Raw genomic sequence first — 24,429 nt, 5'->3', positions numbered from 1 at the left:
CTTCTACACCTGCATTGCTTGCTGTTTGGGGTTTTAGGCTGGGTTTCTGTACAGCACTTTGAGATATCAGCTGATTTACGAAGGGCTATATAAATAAATTTGATTTGATTTAGAGAAGGCTAGTTAATAACATTTACCTGTGTGTCTGAGGTTAGTACTACTCTGGTTCTCCTTATGTGGTAAATGGTGAAAAAAAGCAGAAAAAAACCAATCGGTCCTCTCTGGCTTTGCTTCACAGATCACTGATGGTTCATGATAACATATGAACAACCGCCGAACTCCACCATTTGCCCTTTGGATGTAGTCCCATGATACCATCAAGAGCAACGAATTAGCTGCTGCTCGAAGTAACTGCACCTCAGTGGGAGATATCTGCCACACTAAGTGGCGTCATGCTAACATACTGTACATTGATCTCTTTTCAGCGTTAGTGTAGAGGCTTCACTTCATCCTTCAGAACTCTCCTTGTAATGAGGAAAATAATGCATTTATAAACCAAAATACACGGATGAGTTATCCAGGAGACATGACCCGGATAGTCTCCTGTTGAGACAGAATGCTCCAGGGAGAATGGGATACCTGAGGAGGTAACTGCAATGTTTACATCAAGCTGTATAGCAAGAGTACTTTCACAGCTCTCCCAAGGGTTTTTCAGGTTTTAGGGCAAGCAATTTTTTGTAACTCCAGACAGATTTAGGTTTCTCACCGGTTAATATTTTATGACAAATCCATTTAGGCATCCTATTCCTTATATAGTGTACTACCTCTTACCATGGTACCATGCAGCCTCTGACATGGGATGTGTATACAGTGGGGCAAAAAAGTAGTTAGTCAGCCACCAATTGTGCAAGTTCTCCCACTTAAAAAGATTAGAGAGGCCTGCAATTTTCATCATAGGTACACTTCAACTATGGCAGACAAAATGAGAAACAAATCCAGAAAATCACATTGAAGGATTTTTTATGAATTTATTTGCAAATGATGGTGGAAAATAAGAATTTGGTCACCTACAAACAAGCAATATTTCTGTCTCTCTCTGTTTGAACTTGTTATCAGTATAAAAGACACCTGTCCACAACCTCAAACAGTCACACTCCAAACTCCACTATGGCCAAGACCAAAGAGCTGTCAAAGGACACCAGAAACAAAATTGTAGACCTGCACCAGGCTGGGAAGACTGAATCTGCAATAGGTAAGCAGCTTGGTTTGAAGAAATCAACTGTGGGAGCAATTATTAGGAAATGGAAGACAAACAAGACCACTGATAATCTCCCTCGATCTGGGGCTCCATGCAAGATCTCACCCCGTGGGGTCAAAATGATCATAAGAAGGGTGAGCAAAAATCCCAGAACCACACGGGGGGCCTAGTGAATGACCTGCAGAGAGCTGGGACCAAAGTAACAAAGCCTACCATCAGTAACACACTATGCAGCCAGGGACTCAAATCCTGCAGTGCCAAACGTGTCCCCCTGCTTAAGCCAGTACATGTCCAGGCCCGTCTGAAGTTTGCTAGAGAGCATTTGGATGATCCAGAAGAAGATTGGGAGAATGTCATATGGTCAGATGAAACCAAAATATAACTTTTTGGTAAAACTCAACTCGTCGTGTTAGGAGGACAAAGAATGCTGAGTTGCATCCAAAGAACACCATACCTACTGTGAAGCATGGGGTGTAAACATCATGCTTTGGGGCTGTTTTTCTGCAAAGGGACCAGGACGACTGATCCGTGTAAAGGAAAGAATGAATGGGGCCATGTATCGTGAGATTTTGAGTGAAAACCTCCTTCCATCAGCAAGGGCATTGAAGATGAAACGTGGCTGGGTCTTTCAGCATGACAATGATCCCCAACACACCACCCGGACAACGAAGGAGTGGCTTTGTAAGAAGCATTTCAAGGTCCTGGAGTGGCCTAGCCAGTCTCCAGATCTCAACCCCATAGAAAAACTTTGGCGGGAGTTGAAAGTCCGTGTTGCCCAGCAACAGCCCTAAAACATCACTGCTCTAGAGGAGATCTGCATGGATGAATGGGCCAAAATACCAGCAACAGTGTGTGAAAACCTTGTGAAGACTTACAGAAAACGTTCGACCTCTGTCATTGCCAACAAAGGGTATATAACAAAGTATTGAGATAAACTTTTGTTATTGACCAAATACTTATTTTCCACCACAATTTGCAAATAAATTCATTAAAAATCCTACAATGTGATTTTCTGGATTTTTTCCCCCTCATTTTGTCTGTCATAGTTGAAGTGTACCTATGATGAAAATTACAGGCCTCTCTCATCTTTTTAAGTGGGAGAACTTGCACAATTGGTGGCTGACTAAATACTTTTTTGCCCCACTGTATATGTGTTGGGCCAGGGTGAAGCTCATTGTGATCCTATTAATTCTGCTGTCCAGTGGTGGAAATCTGCATGTCCAAGGTAACCCTGCTGCTTGCCTTGCATTTTAGACGACACAATAAATTTTTAGGACATTTTTAGCTCTGCATGAAATGGTGCCAAGTGGACATGTTTCTAATAGTCCTGGGAGGAATTAGAGTAGGGTTGGAGGGAGGGATAGTGGGAGGGAGGGATTGGAAAGGAAAACGCATTACGGGTACAGTGTGAGCGGTGGGGGATCATGGGACGAACATGAATCTGCTTACCTCGCTGTTCAGGAAGCAATAAAACACTGACACGAAAAAGCCCTGGAGAACAGAGACAAAGGGAAAGATGGCGAGAGAAGAGAGAGTGTTAAACATTGAAGATAGGATGAGCAGTGTGAGCAGCACTACATTGTACTGTAGCCTACATCTATTTTTTTTGTGACAAGTTATATGCTTCAGAATGTTTACAGCGTCAAACAATTTCACAAACCCTCTGTATCACTTTTCATTTGGCCTGGGCATACCTGAAAAGACTCCAGGATGGAGTTGAAGTAGATGAAGACTATTTGGGCGACCTCATCCTCCCCTCCCGGGTTGACGAAAAATAGCATGTAGGTGATGCCCAGGAGAGGCAGCAGCACCAGAGTGGCCTTCACTGCTTTCCTGATGGACACACAGTAACACAAGAGTCATATTATTAAATAAAGACCTGGCCGCCAACTAGAGAGTCAATTAGACACAGACACAGAGCCATACTAAAACACAAATAGATACCTAAAATAGACCTGCCAGACAACTAGTGGGCCAATACTAATTTGCTAATGGCTGCCAGGTTTTTTTTTCTTCTGTTCTGTGATTTTATGGTTCATGAGAGCACTCACAATACTGTCGTGTTTAGTTTGGATTTATGTTGTCGACATATCTTCAAGGGTAGTGATAATGTTTGTCAAGTTCTTACAATACTTTGATTCCACACTGGGTCTGGGGTTACATATTCAAACCATGGCAGCAGTTTCCAGTTCACATGTATACTGAATTACCTCATAGTCCTTACAGCACTATAACAGGTAGACGAATAACTCCCAATTTGAATTGCTCTGTTAATATATTTATGTTCTTAAACTTGCTGAGTCAGTGGCTGTGTGTTTGTTTCTGTGTGTGTGTATGTGTCTGTTTCTGTGTGTCCGTGTTTGTGTGTGTGCGTGCGTGGCATTTATGCCATGTGAATGCCTGTGCTCGTGCGTATGTGTCATCCTCGGCCGCCCCATGGCGCTCTCACACCTGTGAATGAGTGAGTGGCAGCTGTGCCCATCACTTCCATGCAGAGACCCCCGATGTCAGCTGCTGAAACTGTTACCCAGCGCTGTCAGAGCTAGCATGTTGCCGTACTTCCCTCTCGTCTACACTGACAAATTGAGCACAAAATGAATGTACAATTTCAATTTCTGACATGGCCTAAAGTAATGTGACACGGACACACTCTTTCAATCCATCCATGGAAGTGCATTGCTGTGGCGCATACCAGCTATACGGCCCACCAAGGGGTTAATGTATGAGGACAAGGTCATGTTCTAGGTCATACTGGCCTCTCATCCATCAGCATATTATTAATCATCAGTGAAGTGCTGACCAGCAGAGTCCAATAGAGGAGCACTAGCTGAGGCTCAATGGCGCGAGACCCACAAAATGGCACCCTATTCCCTACATAGTGCACTACTTTTGACCAGGGCCGGCCCTGGTTAAAAGTGATGCACTGTATAGATAATAAGGTGCCATTTGGGACACAGGCTAAAAGCTGACTGTAGGGTAACGAACGTAGCCTTTATAATCACATTAGTGAAGCCAAATTGAATTTGCTCAATAAGAAGTTTGATTGACAAATGACAATAATGAGATATTTGCTTGGCTACTTTCCAGTCAGATGACCCCATGCAGCGTCTGCCACTCTGGTTTCATTATCCAAGGAATCAGTCAAACTGTCTGATTTTACTGTTCCAAAAAAAGGTGTGAAAATGATTACGGCTTGTGAATAGTCAGCATGGTGTGTTGTGTTAGCTGGTTACAGTAGCTGTGAAGGGTGCGAGGGTTTCTGAAGATACAGGCACAGGCATGGGCACACACACACGCGGAACACACGCACACACTCTCCCACCCCACCTGGTTCCATACAAAAATAAATTATTACAATTCAACCAGACAGGTATCGATCATTAGGTTTCTTCCAACGAGGCCATTGATGTTTCCTGGGCGTGCATTAATTAACAGCATATTGATGTCTACTTTACAGCTGGGGCTGGCTCAGCTGACCCTGGATGCATCCAAATTGGCACCCTAATCCCTACAGTGCCCATAGAAAGTCTACACCCCCTTGGACTTTTTTCACATTTTGTTGTGCATTCAGACCCCTTTTTTAGGCAAGCCTAAATAAGTTCAGAAGTAAAATTTAGCTTAACAAATAATATAATAAGTTCTACGGACTAATAGGGGTTGATATTATATTTTATGACCACCCCTTCCTCTGTCCCCCATACATTCAGCATCTGTAATGTCCCTCAGTCAAGTGTTACATTTCAAGCACCTATTCAACTACAAAGACCAGGGAGCTTTTCAAAAGCCTCATAAATAAGGGCAGTGATTGGTAAATGGGTAACAATAACAAATGACATATTCAATATCCTTAAGCATGGTCAAGTTAATAATTATGCTGTGGATGATGTATTAAACCTCACAGACACATCAAAGATGCAGTCATCCTTCTGCACTGAGCTGCAGGACAGGAAGGAAACTGCTAAGGGATGTCACCATGAGGCCATTGGTGATGTTAAAACAGCTGCAGAGTTCAATGGCTGTTAAGGGAGAAAACGGAGGATGGAACAACAACATTGCAGCGACTCCACAATAATGACCTAAATGACAGAGTGAAAAGAAGAATTCAAATACACAAAACATGCATACAGTATGTATGCAACAAAGCATCAAAGTCACACCAACAACAACAAAAAACATGGCAAAGGAATACACTTTTGGCCTCAATGCAAAGCCTTATGTTTGCAGAAAATCCAATACAACACATCACTGAATAACTTCCTCCTTATTTCTAAGCATGGCTGCATCATGGTATGGGTATGCTTGACATCGGCAAAGACTGGGATGGAGCTAAGCAAAACATCCTAGAGGAACACCTGCTTCAGTCTGCTTTCCACCAGACACTGGGAGAGGAGTTCACCTTTCAGCAGGACAATAACCTACAACACAAAGCCAAATCTACACGAGTTGCTTACCAAGAAGACAGTGAATGTTCCTTAGTGGTCAAGTTACAGTTTTGACTTAAATCTGCTTAAAAATCTATGCCAATACCTTAAAATTGCTGTCTAGCCATGATCCCCAACAAATAAAGTAAAATCAAATTGTATTTGTCGCATACACATGGTTAGCAGATGTTAATGCGAGTGTAGCGAAATGCTTGTGCTTCTAGTTCCGACAGTGCAGTAATATAACAATACCCCAAGTAATCTAACAATACCCCAACAACTACCTAATACACACAAATCTAAAGGGGCGAATGAGAATATGTACATGTAAATATATGTATGAGTATATCAAACTTTTTTTATATACTCAGAGGACCATTATTAGCATGTTTTAGCCACTCCTATATAAACGTTAGATTATCAGAACATGCAACAAGGAGGTCTGATTTCATTATTACTGAAACAGGATCCAAGTGATGTGTATATATAAAGAACACTTTTTAGTGTTGTGATGCAAAAATTTGAGCTAAATGCTTGGCGCATAGAATTAAAAAGGTATTGTCAGACATTATTCATCCTAATCAGACAGGTATTTTACAGGGACGATACATTGGAGATAATATAAGACAAGTACCGGAAACAATAGAATACTATGGAATTTCGGGGAAACCAGTCCTGGTTTTCATAGCTGATTTTGAAAAGGATTTTGATAAAGTACGACTGGAGTTTATATATAAATGCCAAGAATACTTACATTTTGGAGAAACTCTTATCAATGGGTTGAAGTTATGTATAGTATCCCTAGGTGTAAAATAGTAAATAATGGCTACATCTCAAACTTTTAAACTGTCAAGAGGGGGTTAAACAAGGTTGTCCACAACTGACACGTCTATTTATTATTGCCATCGAAATGTTATCTGTTAAAATTAGATCAAACTATAAATTAAGTGATTAGAAATCCGTGGCTTAAAAACAAAGATGTCATTGTACACTGATTATTCACGATTTCTTTTAAAACTACAATTAGAATACCTCCACAGTCTCATAGATGATCTAGATATTTTTTCTAACCTCTCTGGATTAAAACCAAATTATGATGTGTATGGTATTGGATCACTCAAAAAGTCAACTTTTACATGTAGTTTACCAATAATATGGTCTGACGGGGATGTGAACATACTCGGTATACAAATCCTGAAAGAAAGAAATGATCTCACCCCAATACATTTTTATAGAAATTAAGCCAAAATAGAGAAGCTCTTGCTACCATGGAAAGGAAAAAACCTGTCTATTTGTGGAAAAATCACCCCGATTAACTCTTAAGTCATATCACACTGCTTTTTAAATCATAAACTCAGCAAAAAAAGAAACGTCCCCTCACTGTCAACTGCGTTTATTTTCAGCAAACTTAACGTGTAAATGGGGGGGGGGGTCAAAGTAACAGGCAGTATCTGGTGTGGCCACCAGCAGCATTAAGTACTGCAGTGCATCTCCTCCTATTGGACTGCACCAGATTTGACAGTTCTTGCTGTGAGATGTTGCCCCACTCTTCCACCAAGGCACCTGCAAGTTCCCGAACATTTCTGGGGGAATGGCATTAGCCCTCACCCTCCAATCCAACAGGTCCCAGACGTGCTCAATGGGACTGAGATCCATGCTCGTTGCTGGCCATGGCAGAACACTGACATTCCTGTCTTGCAGGAAAACCCGCACAGAACGAGCAGTATGTCATGCTGGAGGGCCATGTCAGGATGAGCCTGCAGGAAGGGTACCACATGAGGGAGGAGGATGCCTTCCCTGTAATCCACAGTGGACTGAACAAGCTCAGTCCGATAATGCTGTGACACACCACCCCAGACCATGACGGACCATCCACCTCCAAATCGATCCCACTCCAGAGTACAGGCCTCGGTGTAAAGAACATTCCTTCGATGATAAAAGTGATCCTGACCATCACCCCTTCTGAGACAAAACCACACTTTTTCCAGTCCTGTCTGGTCCAGTGATGGTGGGTTTGTGCCCATAGGCAACATTGTTGCCGGTGATGTCTGTCGAGGACGTGCCTTACAACAGGCCTACAAGCCCCCAGGCAATTCTCTCTCAGCCTATTGCGGACAGTCTGAGCACTGATGGAGAGATTGTGCGTTCCTGGTGTAACTCGGGCAGTTGTTGTTGCCATCCTGTAGGTGTCCCGCAGGTGTGATGTTTCGGATGTACCGATCCTGTGCAGGTGTTGTTACACATGGTCTGCCACTGCGAGGACAATCAGCTGTCAATCTTGTCTCCCTGTAGTGCTGTTTTAGGCGTTTCAGTACGGACATTGCAATTTATTGCCCTGGCCACATCTGCAGTCCTCATGCCTCCTTGCAGCATCTCTAAGGCATGTTCATGCAAATGAGAAGGGACCCTGGGCATCTTTCTTTTGGTGTTTTGCAGAGTCAGTAGAAAGTTCTCTTTAGTGTCCTAAGTTTTCATAACTGTGACCTTAATTGCCTGCTGTCTGTATGCTGTTAGTGTCTTAACGACCGCTCCAGAGGTGCAATGTTCATTAATTGTTTATGGCTCATTGAACAAGCATGGGAAACAGTGTTTAAACCCTTTACAATGAAGATCTGTGAAGTTTTTTTGCTGAGATTATGAACAAAAACATTTTCTATTTTATTTGGAATGGCAAGCCAGACAAAATTAAAATTATATTATTTATATATATGAATTCAGAGGGCAGAAATAATTAAATAGTACAGCATTAGACCTCTCACTAAAGGCATCAGTCACACAAAAGTTATACTTAAAACCTAAATGGTTCTCTAGTAAATGAATAAGAATACCTCACCCCATGTTCAAGAATGGCCTTTATCCTTTTTTTCAGATTATAATGACAATTATTTGACAATGAAATCATGTCCAAATATCATTTTTTTTAAACAACCTTAGAAAGTTGATAGCAATTTCAGTTTAATCCACCTGAAAAGACAGAACAAATAATACAACAAATATTGTGGTTAAACTCAAATATAACTAATTGAATAAAAAAAATAAAAAAAAATGATAAAACATTTTTTTAAAGGTATAATTTTTGTAAATGATATCATAAATAGGACTGGTGGAGTTATGTCACACATGCAGCTAACACAGACATATGGAAATGTCTGCTCTAAAAAAGGAAGAGGAAAGTAGAATGCATTAAAGACCATAAATGGTTTTAAAAGATTGTGATGAATAAAACCATATACCAATTTCATTTAAGGACCAACAAATTGACAGCTGTGCCATTATAAATGGCAAAATATTTGGGAAGAGATTTTCAATGTACTGATTCCATGGCACATAGTTTATGAATTGACATGCAAAACAACGCCGGATTCAAAACTTCACATTTTTCAATTGAAATGATTATAATTTTTTTTTGCAAACAATAGAATGTTATATTTATATGGGGGATACAATCTTCCCAGCTCTGCAGAGTTTGCTGCGAGGAGGCAGTCATTAGATCATATATTCCTGTTGTACGGGGAATGAGGAAGAGCTCGGTTTTGTTTGTTGGAAAGTTCTTGGTAGCTACCTAGCTTCTTATGATGGATCCCGTGACGCAGTTGGCATCAGTTGCTGGGACTGCTTGTAATCTTTCCAGTGATCCTACCGACCAAGGACGGGTCTGAGGAGCTATTTGGCATCGCAGCTAGCCTAACAAGCTGGATATCAAGCTAGCGAGGTGTTCTTAAACGCAGCCCACGACGGAGTTAGCCATTGTGCCTGGGACCGCGGATTGTCCCGGGTTTGAGGCTGGCTAGATCTCTGCTGTTTTCCCCATGACCTGCCATGTCTGGAACTGCGAGGAGTAACAGCCTAACATATGTTTCTAGCTACCATGACAAATACCAAAGCCAGCGGGAGTACCGTTGAGGACAGTACCAGTGGTGTCTCTCTATCACATGTGAAGGATCTTTTAAACCTATAACCTATAAGCAGTTGTTTCAAGTGTTTTGTCCAAATACTTGTGGATTCTACTAACAAAAGAATGGACGACCTGACCAGAGAGGTCCAGAACCGGAAGAACAGTTTGCAGTTCTCCCAGGGTCAGCTCGACGAGTTGAAACAGGAGAACGGCAAGATGACAGCAATCTGTAAGTCATTGAGAGAGGACATTTGTGTGAATCCATGATAACAATTACAGATAAATCAGATAAATCAGATCTCGAGGGACAATCAAGGTGAAACAACATGGTTGTTTACGGAATTGCAGAACTCCACATGAGACCTGGATGGAGTCTGAGGACAAAGTGAGGGAAATGAGAAATCTCTGAGAAATTGAAGATGGACCACAGCAAGGTCGATGTGGAGCAGTCCCACAGGACTGGAAAACCCACCACCGGCCCAGGTGATAGGTCCAGGCCGATAGTGGTCAAGTTCCTGAGGTTCAAGGACAAGGTAGCTGTTCTGGAAAGAGCCAAGAACTTGAGAGGAACGTATATCTTCCTCAACGAGGACTATCCTGAAGCTGTGCGCCAGAAGAGAAAATAACTGATCCCAACAATGAAAGCTGCCAGAGCGCATGGATACATTGCGTACATCTGCTACGACAGGCTCATTGTCCACCCTCCCTCCCAGAAGACTGCAAGGGATGAGAGAGCCAAGCCTATGGGTTCGTGGCCTCAACCCCGCAGCGCACACACAAACCAATTGATTCACGGACTGCTGAATGTCCCTGGTGGCGTAGTGTGTTACTGATAGTAGGCTTTGTTACTTTGGTCCCAGCTCTCTGCAGGTCATTCACTAGGTCCCCCCGTGTGGTTCTGGGATTTTTGCTCACCGTTCTTGTGATCATTTTGACCCCACGTGGTGAGATCTTTAAAATACTTATTTTCCACCACAATTTGCAAATAAATTCATAAAAAATCCTACAATGTGATTTTCTGGATTTATTTCTCATTTTGTCTGTCATAGTTGAAGTGTACCTATGATGAAAATAACAGGCCTCTCTCATCTTTTTAAGTGGGAGAACTTGCACAATTGGTGGCTGACTAAATACTTTTTTGCCCCACTGTATCACACCAGACATGTAACCAGGGGTCTTTTCATAGTCCCCAAATCCAGAACAAATTCAAGAAAAAGTACCGTATTATATAGAGCCCTTATTTCATGGAACTTCCTTCCATCTCATATTGTTTCAAAAAACAGACAAAGCAACACCTCGTGGCACAACACCTCTCCCCTATTTTGACCTGGATAGTTTGTGTGTATTCATTGATATGTAGGCTACGTGTGCCTTTTTAAAAATGTTTGGAGTTCTGTCCTTGAGCTGTTCTTGTCTAATGATGTTCTGTATTATGTCATTCTGTATTATGTTTCATGTTTTGTGTGGACCCCAGGAAGAGTAGCTGCTGCTTTTGCAACAGCTAATGGAGATCCTAATAAAATACCAAATTTTGGTACTGTCCATATGTAGCTCGTTTTTGGTCACGGGTCCAGGAAGGGCTGAAGAATTGCAACATTTACCTAGAACTAACGCTGCAGATAGCAATAATGGGTGATTTGAAAAGTCATAGTCAATCAATCAATAATATAATTATTATTTTAGCAAAAATAGTTATTTAATTTACAATCTGTAGAAACCGTAGTCTGGCTTTTTTATGGCGGTTTTGGAGCATTGGCTTCTTCCTTGCTGAACGGCCTTTCAGGTTATGTCGATATAGATACTTTTGTACCTGTTTCTACCAGCATCTTCACAAGGTCCTTTGCTGTTGTTCTGGGATTGATTTGCACTTTTCGCACCAAAGTACGTTCATCTCTAGGAAACAGAACGCGTCTCCTTCTGAGCGGCATGACGGCTGCGTGGTCCCATGGTGTTTATACTTGTGTACTATTGTTTATACAGATGAACGTGATACCTTCAGGAGTTTGGAAATTGCTCCCAAGGATGAGCCAGACTTGTGGAGGTCTACAATTTTGTTTCTGAGGTCTTGGCTGATTTCGTTTGATTTTCCCATGATGTCAAGCAAAGAGGCACTGAGTTTGAAAGTAGGCCTTGAAATACATCCACAGGTACACCTCCAATTGACTCAAATTATGTCAATTAGCCTATCAGAAGCTTCTAAAGTCATGACATAATTTTCTGGAATTTAGAGGAACTTAAAACTTTCCACCTTCTCCACTGCTGTCCCTTCGATGTGGATAGGGGGTGCTCCCTCTTCTGTTTCCCGAAGTCCACAATCATCTCCTTTGTTTTGTTGACATTGAGTGAGAGGTTGTTTTTTTGACACCACACTCCGAGGGCCCTCACCTCCTCCCTGTAGGCTGTCTCGTCGATGTTGGTAATCAAGCCTACTACTGTAGTGTCGTCTGCAAACTTGATGATTGAGTTGGAGGTGTGCATGGCAACACAGTCGTGGGTGAACAGGGAGCACAGGAGGGGGCTGAGCACGCACCCTTGTGACACCCCAGTGTTGAGGGTCAGCAAAGTGGAGATGTTGTTTCCTACCTTCACCACCTTGACAGCGCTTGAAGAATGTTGGAAATAACAATGGGCAAATATTGTACAATACATGTGTACAAAGCGCTTACCCAAGAAGACTCACTGCTGTAACCGCTGCCCAAGGTGTTTGTAACATATATTGACTCAGGGGCATAAATACTTATCTAATCAAGTTATATTAGTATTTTATTTTTCATTATTCCTTAAATATACTTTTTTTCCACTTTGACAAGTAGATAATAATTACATTTATTTTAATCCCACTTTGCAACACAATAAAATGTGAAGAAATCCAAGGAGGTAGAGCACTACCTATGGGGGCCTGGTTAAAGGTAATACACTGTAAAAGGTATAGGGGGACATTTGGGGCCCTGGTCCTGGCTCACCTGTACTGTATTGTCTCTGAGGTTGTGGAGGCTCTCAGCTTGGTCATTAGGATTCTCACAATGTTGAAGAGGAATATAAAGTTGATCTGAAAACAGAGAGAAAATAAGAATGTAGGAAGATTTACATTGGTAAGTTATGAGAAAGAAACATTTAATAAAACAATCTTTGTCTGTGCTGGAAATAACTGTCACATGGTTGACATTTTTCTCAATACATTTCAGGAAATTAGAAAAGATGTGTCACAGGCTTGACCTTTCTCTCAGTACATTGCAGTCAATGGGAAAATATGAGTGTAACAGGTTAGACATTTTTCTCAATACATTGCAGTCAATGCGAAAATATAATAGTCACAGGGTTTCAAGTTTTCAGGCTGATATTGGGCTGATACAGTATCTTGACTGTATGTCAAACAAGGAGTAAAAAAAAAAGCCAATTTAATGCTTCAGAGCAAGGTCTTAGGATTATTGACTACTGAGGAAAATCAATCAAAATCTATTTTCTACATTAAAATGTAGCGTGCTGGGAGTTACCTCTGTTGCAGAGGATTGGTTCATTAGAGTTACCAGCCCAAAAAATTGCTTCGAAGGGTTCAAGCAAGACACATCTCAACATCAAGGAGACTGTGTGAATCAGGCCTTCATGGTCAAATTGATGCAAAGAAACCACTACTAAAGGACATCAATAATAAGAAGACTTGGTTGGGCAAAAAAACATGGGCAAGGGACATTAGAACAGTGGAAATCTGTCCTTTGTTCTGATGAGTCCAAATTTGAGATTTGTGGTTCCAACTGCCGTGTATTTCTGAGACGCAGAGTAGGTGAACGGATTATCTCCGCATGTGTGGTTCACACCATGGAGCATGGAGGAGTTTGTGTGAGGGTGCTTTGCTGGTAACACTGTCAGTGATTTATTTAGAATTCAAGGCACACTTAACCAGCATGGCTACCACAGCATTCTGGAGTGATACTCCATCCCATCTGGTTTACACTTAGTGGGACTATCATTTGTTATTGAACAGGACAATGACCCAACACACCTCCAGGCTGTGTAAAGTCTATTTGACCAAGAAGTAGAGTGATGGAGTGCTGCATCAGATGACCTGGTCTCCACAATCACCCGACCTCAACCCAATTGAGATGGTTTGGGATGAGTTGGACCACAGACTGAAGGAAAAGCAGCCAACAAGTACTCAGCATATGTGGGAACACATTCAAGACTGTTGGAAAAGCATATCAGGTGAAGCTGGTTGAGATAATGCCAAGAGTGTGCAAATCTGACAAAATGTGGCTACTTCGAAGAATCTCAAATATAAAATATGTTTTGATTTGTTTAACACTTTTTTTGTTTACTACATGATTCCAACCAGTGTGTTATTTCATAGTTTTGATGTCTTCACTATTATTCTACAATGTAGAAAATAGTAAACATAAAGAAAAAACGTTGAATGAGTAGTTGTCCAAACCTTTGACTGGTACTGTATTTTCAATCATGTTCCAACGTTATGTGTGAGTATCTGATTAGTTATCTAGGGAGAAGGCATGAGATAAACAGTCACCTATTTAAACTTTCTGATAATCAAAGGTTAGTGATTCATTTGATCTATATTTATGCTTTTGTGACTGTGAAAAATCGCTGTGTGCGCTTTTGAATTTGGTGGTCATCTAACATAAATATATGTTGTGTTTTCGCTGTAAAACATTTTGAAAATCGGACACGATGGGTAGATTAACAAGATGTTTATCTTTCATTTGCTGTATTGGACTTGTTAATGTGTGAAAGTTAAATATTTCTAAAGAATATTTTTTTTCCAGCTGAATGGGAAGGGGTGTTCCCTTTAGGGAACTCCTTGTGCCCCCTAGTCCCAACAGGTTTTAAGGAGGAAATGAGAGTGTAAAGAGAGTCAAAGTGAGCTAAAACGGTCACAGTTTAGCGTGCTGCCAATAATTTACGATTCATACATATTCCTCATATCATATTCATTCCAACTGACCCAGTCAGTTCTGCATATGTGTCGTAGGTGTCACACCGTTCAAATAGCTTCACAGGATGGTATTACTGCATGTGCGTGAGTGTGTGCGTTGGAAGGCTGCGGTATAAAGTTCACACACCATTGAATGTCAATGACCTTTCTACTGTTTGTCTTGAAGCAATTACTGGACGTCGAAAAACTATTTCTGCTTGAGTGCACAATAATGTTATTTTGTCAGTGTTCCTAACTGTGCGGTGCTGTAAATACTAACACACTTAGAGGGAAGGTGTAAAGGGGAAGAACTTGGTGTAGGAAAACCTAACAAGGACCAGGCTAGAACACTATGTCTATAAATGTCTATACTTGGAGGAAACATATGGAGAAATGTGAAAAGGATTGTGTAACACTGTCTTACCAGCAACACCAGGATCATTGGGCCCTGGTAGATGTAATCTGTGTACACTCCTGCCTTCTTCCCAAACCAGCACCTGCAATTTAGAACACAGAGAGTTGAGCCAATCATACTGGCAGATGCAGAAGGTCCACCAGTCACATTCTTTTCAATGACAAAGCAGACTGCGGGACCTTTGCCAACATTTTTTTTTATAGTTGACTAAAATGAGCATCGGCCTCGGCCAATCACAATTGACATCATAGGTAGGTGAGAGGGCTTAGCCTATCAAAGACAGTACTGGCAGAGAACAAGAGGCCTTTGTAAAGTCCAGCACTCATCTCTAGCAACAGAAAACACCTAAAACAAAGAATTTTGTGGAATTACATCCACTTTGCAGTGGGATGAAAAAATGATGAATAAAGGAAGAGAAGACACTCTCCGAGGGGATGAGATGCCTCAGATTCACTCATTCTACAGACTCAGTTCAGTGGAGAGAATCGTTCATTTGTTCTGTCTTCACCTTGTTGGTATCAGAGCGAGAGAGCAAAACGGCTCATGGTTAAAAAAAAGCAGATGGATTGGGGGAACTGTGTCTGGATAGAAAAGCCAAGTGCACTAATTTTATGACTTAAAATATATATATATATTATTATAAACTCAACAAAAAAGAAACAGCCTCTCACTGTCAACTTTGTTGATTTTCAGCAAATTTAACATGTGAATATATGTGTATGAACATAACAAGATTCAACAACTGAGATATAAACTGAACAAGTTCCACAGACATGTGACTAACAGAAATTTAATAATGTGACCCTGATCAGTGGGGGGGTCAAAGTAACAGTCAGTATCTGGTGTGACCACCAGCTGCATTAAGTACTGCAGTGCATCTCCTCCTCATGGACTGCACCAGATTTGCCATTTCTTGCTGTGAGATGTTACCCCACTCTTCCACCAAGGCACCTGCAAGTCCCCAGACATTTCTAGTGGGAATAGCCCTAGCCGTCACCCTCCGATCCAACAGGTCCCAGACGTGCTCAATGGAATTGAGATCTGGGCTCTTCGCTGGTCATGGCAGAACACTGACATTCCTGTCTTGCAGGAAATCACGCACAGAACAAGCAGTATGCCTGGTGGCATTGTCATGCTGGAGGGTCATGTCAGGATGAGCACCACATGAGGGAGGAGAATGTCTTCCCTGTAACGCACAGTGTTGAGATTGTTATCATTTCAGGCAATCTCAGTCCGATGATGCTGTGACACACCACCCCAGACCATGACGGACCCTCCACCTCCAAATCGATCCTGCTCCAGAGTACAGGCCTCGGTGTAACACTCATTCCTTCGATGATAAAAGCGAATCCGACCATCATCAGTGAAGAGCCCTTTTTGCCAGTCCTGTCTGGTCCAGCGATGGTGGGTTAGTGCCCATAGGCAAGTGGTTGTTACAAGTGGTCTGCAACTGCGAGGACGATCAATTGTCCTCCCTGTAGTGCTGTCTTAGGCGTCTCACAGTACGGACATTGCAATTTATTGCCCTGGCCACATCTGCAGTCCACATGCCTCCTTGCAGCATGCCTAAGGCACGTTCACGCAAATGAGCAGGGACCCTGGGCATCTTTCTTTTGGTGTTTTTCATAATGAATCTTGTTTTGGAGACAGCTCTGCACTAGCTGGCACAGCCACCAAGTCCAAAAATCTGATTTTAAACCGAACCCTAACCTTAATCCTAACCTTAACTATACTGCTAGCCCTAATGCCTAACCTTAAATTAAAACTAAAAAGGCAATCTCTGTTTTCATGATTTTTTGCAATGTAGCCAATTTTGACTTTGCAGCTGACCTATCTAAGGGGACCTCGCTCAGTTCTGCCACCAGGGCAAGACTCATGACAATAAATGTCAACCTGCTATTCTGTATGCAGAGAAATGGTCGGTTACAGGTTCACTAAGACTCCCTTAAAATGAGGATGAATTGGTTGTTTAATGACTTGGCTGAAAGCACAATTAAGGAGATGACTGGGTGACATCCATCTCTCATCCACTACAATGATCACTATGATGGGTCTGAGAGGAGCTAGACACGGACAAGATTGTTGCCTGATTCCAAAGACAAATCGATACCGCAGGGACATGAATAGAGAGAGAGAACCCGAGAGAGAATGAGGAAAAAAAATAAATGTGCTTACTTTTCGTTGTCGTAGTAAAGCTTGCCAATGGCCCATGCGATGATGATTGGAAGAGGGATACCTGTAAAACATCACACATCGTCTCTGTTACAGTTGACTTTCATTCTTTGTGATGAGTGAAATGAATCAATCAACCCACATCCGTCTTTCCTTTGATGAACTAAGTGTTAACTCACACCACCCGATGCAGATGAACATCCACTTGCGTAGCTTGTCCGTAGAGTAGGTGAGCACGATGGCTGTATGCAGGTAGCAGCCCTCCCCAAACATCCAGAAGAAGTTTGTCACGTGGAAATAGTTATAGGCTGCCGTGACAAGCCGGCACCACAACTTTTATAGAGAGGAAGGAAGGAATATCAAAAAATATTAAGGCTAGTAAAAATGAAAAAAAGTGAGAGCTGTCAAGCCACCACTGGTTCCTTTCCTCACTCCTTAGGGGGTTGTTGCCGATCCAGGCTGCATCTGAAATGGCGCCCTGTAGGCCCTTGTCAAAAGTAGTGCTCTATATAGGGAATAGGGTGCCATTTCGGATGCAGCCCTGGTTCTCTAAAAAACACTCAATTTTCGAGTGACACTCCACCGTGGAATCCTTATTTAACATATGCAGCTTGTTGAGCTTCTCTGTCATGCTCTGAGTAGTGTCAAAAGGTCTCTCTGAATGTTTCCAATTTGGGACTGGTATATAGGCAGATGTCTGGCAAACAAAGGTCACCGCGGCAGTATAAGAATGGCAAATTTGACCTCCTGCATTACTTGTTAAACTGCATCATAGCTCTCACTTCCCATGGCCTATGATAGTCTGAGTCATCCAACACTGACAATACCTCTCAACAAGTCTATATAGATCTGCTATCTTAACCTCTCTTGGGTAGGGGACAGTATTTTCACGCCCAGATGAAAAGAGTGCCCAAAGTAAACTGCCTGTTACTCAGGCCCAGAAGTTAGGATATGCATCTAATTGGTAGATCTGGACAGAAAACACTCTAAAGTTTCTAAAACTGTTAAAATAATGTCTGTGACTATAACAGAACTGATATGGCAGGTGAAACCACGAGAACAAACCATCCCCCCCCAAGAAAAATTCAGCCTACCACTATTTTCAATGGCTGTCACCTTTATTATAAGGCGAAGTCCTGCCAGATTACATTTCCTAGGGCTTCCACTAGATGTCAACAGTCTTTAGAAAGAGTTTCAGACTGTTTTTTGGAAAAATTAGCCGGAAATGGTTTTTCTAGGTGGCTCCCATTTTGGCTGTAGTGTTTCCAAGCGTATGAATGAGAGCGCGTTCTTTGGTATTTTTCTCCGGAAAAGACCATCACGATTCTCCGTCTTAAATTGTATAGTTTATTTACGTATTAGGGTACCTAAGGTTTGATTATAAATGTTGTTTGACTTGTTTGGAAAAGTTAATTAGTAAGGTTTGGGATTCCTTTTGTATGCATTTTGATGGAGGGAAACTGGGTGGATGATTGACTGAAGCGCGCCAGCTAAACTATGTTTATGGATATTATTATGGACATTATCGGTCAAATGGACCATTTGTGATGTAACTGGTACCTTTTGGAGTGCCAACAGAAGAAGATCATCAAAAGTAAGGCATTAATTATATCACTATTTTTGACTTTCGTGTCGCACCTGCCTGGTTGAAATATGTTTTTCATGGTTTTGTATGCGAGGCGCTGTCCTCAGATAATCGCATGGTGTGCTTTCGCCGCAAAGACTTTTTGAAATCTGACACAGCTGCTGGATTAACTTCTCGGGGATATGTGGGACGGTAGCGTCCCATCTCGCCAACAGCCAGTGAAATTGCAGGGTGCCAAATTCAAAACAACAGAAATCCCATAATTAAAATTCTTCAAACATACAAGTATTCTACACCATTTTAAAGATAAACTTCTTGTAAATCCAGCCACAGTGTCTGATTTCAAATAGGCTTTACAGCGAAAGCACACCAAACGATTATGTTAGGTCAGCACATAGTCACAGAAAACCATACAGCTATTTTCCAGCCAAATGAGAGAGATCACAAAAATCAGAAATAGCAATTCAATTAATTGTCCCACCTGCCCATAAGACGTTAATTTGATCACTCTGTTGTCGCAGAGAATTTTCCTGCGCAGCAGAAAATTCTAATTGTAGTGTATTCGAGGTTTAGAAAGGGTTCTAAAAGTTTGCAATTTACACTTTGAAATGTAAAACTATTTGTCCTAAAGAAACATTTATCAACACCAACAAAAATGTCCATTAATTCAAATCCACATAATAATTCACATTCTCTGCTGCTGCAGGATTATTTTCATGCTGTGAGAAACTGGTCAATTTAAGATAGTACACATCTGTATGCCACTTTTAGCACTTCAACCTCTATCTTTGACAATTACTGAGACCAGGTCATTGAGGGCCACTTGGGAGTTACTTTGGATTGAAAGAGTCAGAGAATGGCACTTGGGGGAGTCTGGACTAGGTGTTGTGAGAGCAAAATTGAACGATTATGTCATAATACTGTAATTGTGTCAAATGGTTGTTTTATGCAACAGAATAGAGGGTTCTTATAACTCTATTGTGTCTGTGTGAACTGATAGTGGGCCTCTTGGAGATTTAACACTGACAGAAGATGCATGATGTCTTTGGTTGATAAACCTAAAGAGACCACATTCCATAGCATGAGTTATGTTTCTGTACTGGTGTACCAGGGGGAAATGGCTCCGGTATGGAGTTGGGGGGACAGACCCTGGTCTCTATACAATGAAAATAGTCTCCATAGGAGATACTGTCTGCTGTGAATTCTATTGGATTGTTACTCAATCCATACATCTGTTGTTTGTCATGTAGACTGAAGGGGGTGTATCGTTGCTATAAAAGGCCATGGTATCTTTTGTCGTTGGGCTCTCAACGAATCGCTTACGGGTGGTTCGTTGTCAACCTCCATTACTGCAGTCATTAAATAATAAAGTTTACTTGTTTTGAAGAAATTGAAAAGTCTCTCCTTTTGATTACAATAATTCCACGACAGTGTCTACAGCTGGGAGATGAGACAGGAGATCTGTCAGTTTTAATCTCTCTCTCAAGATTGAGGAAAGATGACTCATTGGGTGATGATATCAGTTCGGAAAGAGGGGGGAGATGCTCCTCTTTGGCATTTGTTCAAAAGTAGCAAAGCCCATCTCTGAAGGCCTGTGATGAATATGTTGTCTAAGTGTTTAACCATAGTAGTTTCATGAAAATTCCTTAACATATGCAAGACTAGAGTCTTAGACGAGAACTCCTTATTGTCATGCAGGTCGGGAGTGGCCTTGGTTCACAATCAAAATAAGGAGTTCTTCCAAATCAGGTGTTTCTTATTTACCTCCTTTTCACGACAATAAGAAAAAATATTCTAATTTAGCATTTGTTCAGGTAGTTATTCATATGGTACCTAGTGAAAAGAAAAGAGTAATGTACTGAGTGGGAAATATCTCTATTCAATATGAAAGTCATTGACTCCTTGTCTAGCTTCACAGTCTCACCCCACTTACTTCAAGGACATACCAAAAGACTCCCTGACCCTGTACTACCCATCAAATCATCAAAGTTGCACAGAAAATGGGACTCTACAGCCAGCAATCTCAGTGTATTTGGGCTAAGATCCCAAGTTACCCTTTCCAATTCCCTCCACTCTACCCCTTGTGTAGTCTAAAGGCATTTCAGGGCAGCTGTCAAATCAGGATCGCAGTTCATTCACAACTCTCCATTTTCTCTAGCCTCTACTCTAATCGACCCATTGAGGGTGAGAGACTCCCAGTCCGATCAGTGAAGTGGGGCCGTGGTTGAGTGTGATAGCGTGATATCGCTACCATCCTGACATCCCCGCCACTGACACACGTCCCCTCTATATTCGCAGGGGGAACCCAGTGTACCAAGGACAAGAAAAAACACAAAAATGACAGCTTTCAAAAGTGAAAAATAACTCTCCTGAGGTTCGAGAGTTGCTTTTGACCGAGCCAACTCCCGTTTTGAAAATGGAGAATCATCTTTTGAGGCAACAGCTGATAAACAGGTGAGGGGATGCACTGTACCAAAATGATTGAATGGCAGGAAACAACGCAATTGCGCATTAGCTGACGTGTTCTCAGTTAGGATAAGCCTAGTATGCTGATATTTGTCTTTAACTGCATTCGTTTATAATAAACAATAAGCCGTAAATAGTATGTAGTACGATTGCAACACATGTACAGTGCCGCGAAATAGGATTCTTGCATACAGAACTGCTTTAACTCAGTGGCATTTAAGGGTTTCAAGCATGAACTGCTCATTTAAAGTCCTGCCACATCTCAATTGGGAAAAGGTCTGGACTTTGACGAGGCCATTCCAAAACTTCCAATTTGTTGCTTTTTAACTATTTTCATGACTTGATTGTGTGTTTTGGATCATTGTCTTGCTTCAGCTCACAGACGGATTGTCACGTTCTGACCTTTATTTCCTTTGTTTTGTATTTATTTAGTATGGTCAGGGCGTGAGTTGGGTGGGCAGTCTATGTTTGATTTTCTATGATTTGGGGTTTTCTATGTTTCGGCCTAGTATGGTTCTCAATCAGAGGCAGGTGTCATTAGTTGTCTCTGATTGAGAATCATACTTAGGTAGCCTGGGTGTCACTGTGTGTTTGTGGGTGATTGTTCCTGTCTTTGTGTTTTGCACCAGATAGGGCTGTTGAGGGTTTCCACACGTTTCTTGTTTTGTTGTATCAGTTGTTCATGAGTAAATTTACATATTAAAAGAACCATGGACACTTACCACGCCGCATATTGGTCCTCTGATCCGTTTTGCCTCTCCTCTTCGGAAGAAGAGGAGGAAATCCCTTACACGGATGGCCTGACATTCAGCATTATCTGATACAGCGCAGAATCCATAGTTCCTTTTATTAAGGAAAGTAGTCCAGGTCCTGATGCAGCAAAGCATCCCCAAACCATCACACTACCACTCGGTTCTTACTGTGGAATGTAATGTTTGGGTTTTAACCAGACATAATGGGACCCATCTCGTTGGACAAGGGACATCTCAGCCGGCCAAACCCTCTCCTAACCCAGACGAAGCTGAGCTAATTGTGTGTCGCCTCATGGGTCTCCCGGTTGTGGCCAGGATCAAACCAGGATCTGTAGTGACGCCTCTAGCACTACGATGCAGTGCCTTTTAAATGTTTTATTTTACCTTTATTTAACTAGGCAAGTCAGTTAAGAACAAATTCTTAGTTTCAATGACGGCCTAGGAACAGTAGGTTAACTGCCTTGTTCAAGGGTAGAACGACAGATTTCTACCTTGTCAGCTCTGAGTTTCGATCTTGAAACCTTTGGGTTACTAATCCAACGCTCTAACCACTAGGCTCATCTGCCGCCTTAAATCACTGCGCCACTCTGGAGGCCTCTGGGTTGCTTTGAGCACGCCCAGTCTGTCTTCTTAGGTCAGATATTGACAGTGAGGGTTGGATTCATTCATTTCTGAGGGCTGGGGGGCCGGAGGGGGTGATGAGCTAATTAGAAAAGTACTAGTAAAGTCTAATTGAAAGAGCTGGGAAGGAAAAGAAGCATGTTCTCTTTTCTCTGAGATGAGGGATGTTTGCAGAAGCAATAACATCAAGAGGCAGGCGAGCTGAGGGGCAATTAACAGTGAACCAGGACGACATGATGGTACTCCAAAGCCTGTTAGGTAGTTCGGAGTATGTGTGCGTGCGCCCGGACCCTGGAGATGTTTTTGAAATGATAGCTGTGACATTGCAATCCAATTTGATCGGAGAGAGGAAAAAGGAGGATGAGTGAAAGTGAAAGTTTGAATGTGTGTGTGTGTGTGTGTGTGTGTGTTTCCTTATCTGCATGAATGTATTGCCCTTCTGTGTTTGTGTTGCCTCACAGTGTATCACAGCAAACTATATACAGGTAACTGACAAAATAAAGGAAACACTTGAGTTGTTTGAGCTGTTATGGTGTGGGGTACATTTTCATGGAATGGTTTAGGTCCACTCAAACCCTTAGAGGGCAAGGCAAGTTAAACAGCAATAAATACACAGCCATTCTGAGTGATCAACTTCAGTCTATGGTGTGTAATTTATATCCTGATGACATTGCCCCCATCCACAGGGCACAAGTGGTCACTGAATGGTTTGATGAGCATGAAAACTATGTTTACCATATGTCTTGCCCATCTCAGTCACCAGATTTGAACACTTGCCAAGGCACATTGAAGCGGTTCTAACAGCTTTTGATGGCGCCCTTTTAGGACACTTTATGCTGTTTCCTTTATTTTGGCAGTTACCTGTATGTATATTGCATATAAAGCGGCCTGAAATTGATGTACAATTAACTCCCTTGTACTCACCACATTGCTCTCGTGCACCTCAGGGTTCATGGTAAGCTGTACGACGAACCAAGTCGCGTTCCTCAGGATGAAAGCTGTGATCAGGTTCCAGTGGATGATGTTCCTCAAGCAGCGGATACTCCTGGGGGGGGGGGGGGGGGGGAGGAGAATAGAGGAAAAGGTAAGCACGAGTACCTATTCATTATACTGTACAGTGCAACATGGTTTCAATGCTATGCATCACATTGTGAATCTTTTGAAAAAAGATGTGTATCAAGGTTCTTGATGCCTAAATCAATACATTGCACTGTAATACTCCTGGTGGTAGAGGAGAGAACAGAAGACAGGTTAAGGGCTGGTGGTATGTAGTATAATTATTGCAGTGTTTAAAGTGAGTGCAGTTTTTCCTTCTTTGGTATAATTATGACATTTTGAGTCGAGCACGCCAATTCCTCATGCTATGCAGTATAATGTTGGTAATACATATGATGGGATGATGGATAATGGGACCATAATAAAAAGAGGAAAAGTTAAGAGACAGTGGGGAAGTTTGTGTGAGTGTGTTTTGTTTGGATGTGTGTTTTTCATAATTAGTACAGCATGTGCATGGACTATGGCCGTGTGTGTGTGCGTGTGTGCCACAATTTACATATTCCCTACAGTAAGTCTAAAGAGCTAGACAAGGCCCGTTCCCTCAAGCAGGGGGTGTATCACTTTCTCTGTTCTGTTCTAACCACTTTATCCCACCTCCAGTGGCAAAGCAAACCACCTCACAATAATCTCCTAAAACCCTATAGCAGTAGAGTTGGGCAGGCTGATCCATCTTTTCCCCAGGCCTCAGTAGGACCAGCAGGTTCTTCAACCCACAGGAATGACTGATCGAATTGGACCAGCTAATGCATGGTTTATTAGATCAGTCAAGGTTGTAATTCACACAATTGGTGTACAAACGTGGAGGTAATAAGACACCAGGAAAGGAAAGCATCCAGGACCAACCTTCTCAAGAATACATTTCTTTGTAAGTGCCATTTTCTTCCTCAAGCTTAGACTTAAACTACGAAAAGTTGCTAGTCCTCA

General features: G+C 41.9%; 1 protein-coding gene across 1 annotated transcript in view; it reads right to left on the bottom strand.

Annotated features, from left to right (window-relative positions):
- LOC109892213 (corticotropin-releasing factor receptor 1-like) overlaps positions 1-24,429 on the bottom strand; it is a 153,062-nt gene that overhangs the window by 15,643 nt on the left and 112,990 nt on the right. Inside the window, exons 7-13 of the mRNA XM_020484648.2 lie at positions 23,374-23,494; positions 17,205-17,358; positions 17,029-17,089; positions 14,863-14,935; positions 12,478-12,563; positions 2,893-3,031; positions 2,648-2,689 (exon numbers count right to left, since the gene is read on the bottom strand). Of these exons, the coding sequence (XP_020340237.1) occupies positions 2,648-2,689; positions 2,893-3,031; positions 12,478-12,563; positions 14,863-14,935; positions 17,029-17,089; positions 17,205-17,358; positions 23,374-23,494 (676 nt within the window). The remainder of the gene's footprint in view (positions 1-2,647; positions 2,690-2,892; positions 3,032-12,477; positions 12,564-14,862; positions 14,936-17,028; positions 17,090-17,204; positions 17,359-23,373; positions 23,495-24,429) is intronic.

The sequence above is a fragment of the Oncorhynchus kisutch genome, linkage group LG6, assembly GCF_002021735.2.
Source record: "Oncorhynchus kisutch isolate 150728-3 linkage group LG6, Okis_V2, whole genome shotgun sequence".
In the NCBI taxonomy this organism is placed as follows: domain Eukaryota; kingdom Metazoa; phylum Chordata; class Actinopteri; order Salmoniformes; family Salmonidae; genus Oncorhynchus; species Oncorhynchus kisutch.
This window is presented reverse-complemented; position numbering and strand designations above follow the sequence as displayed.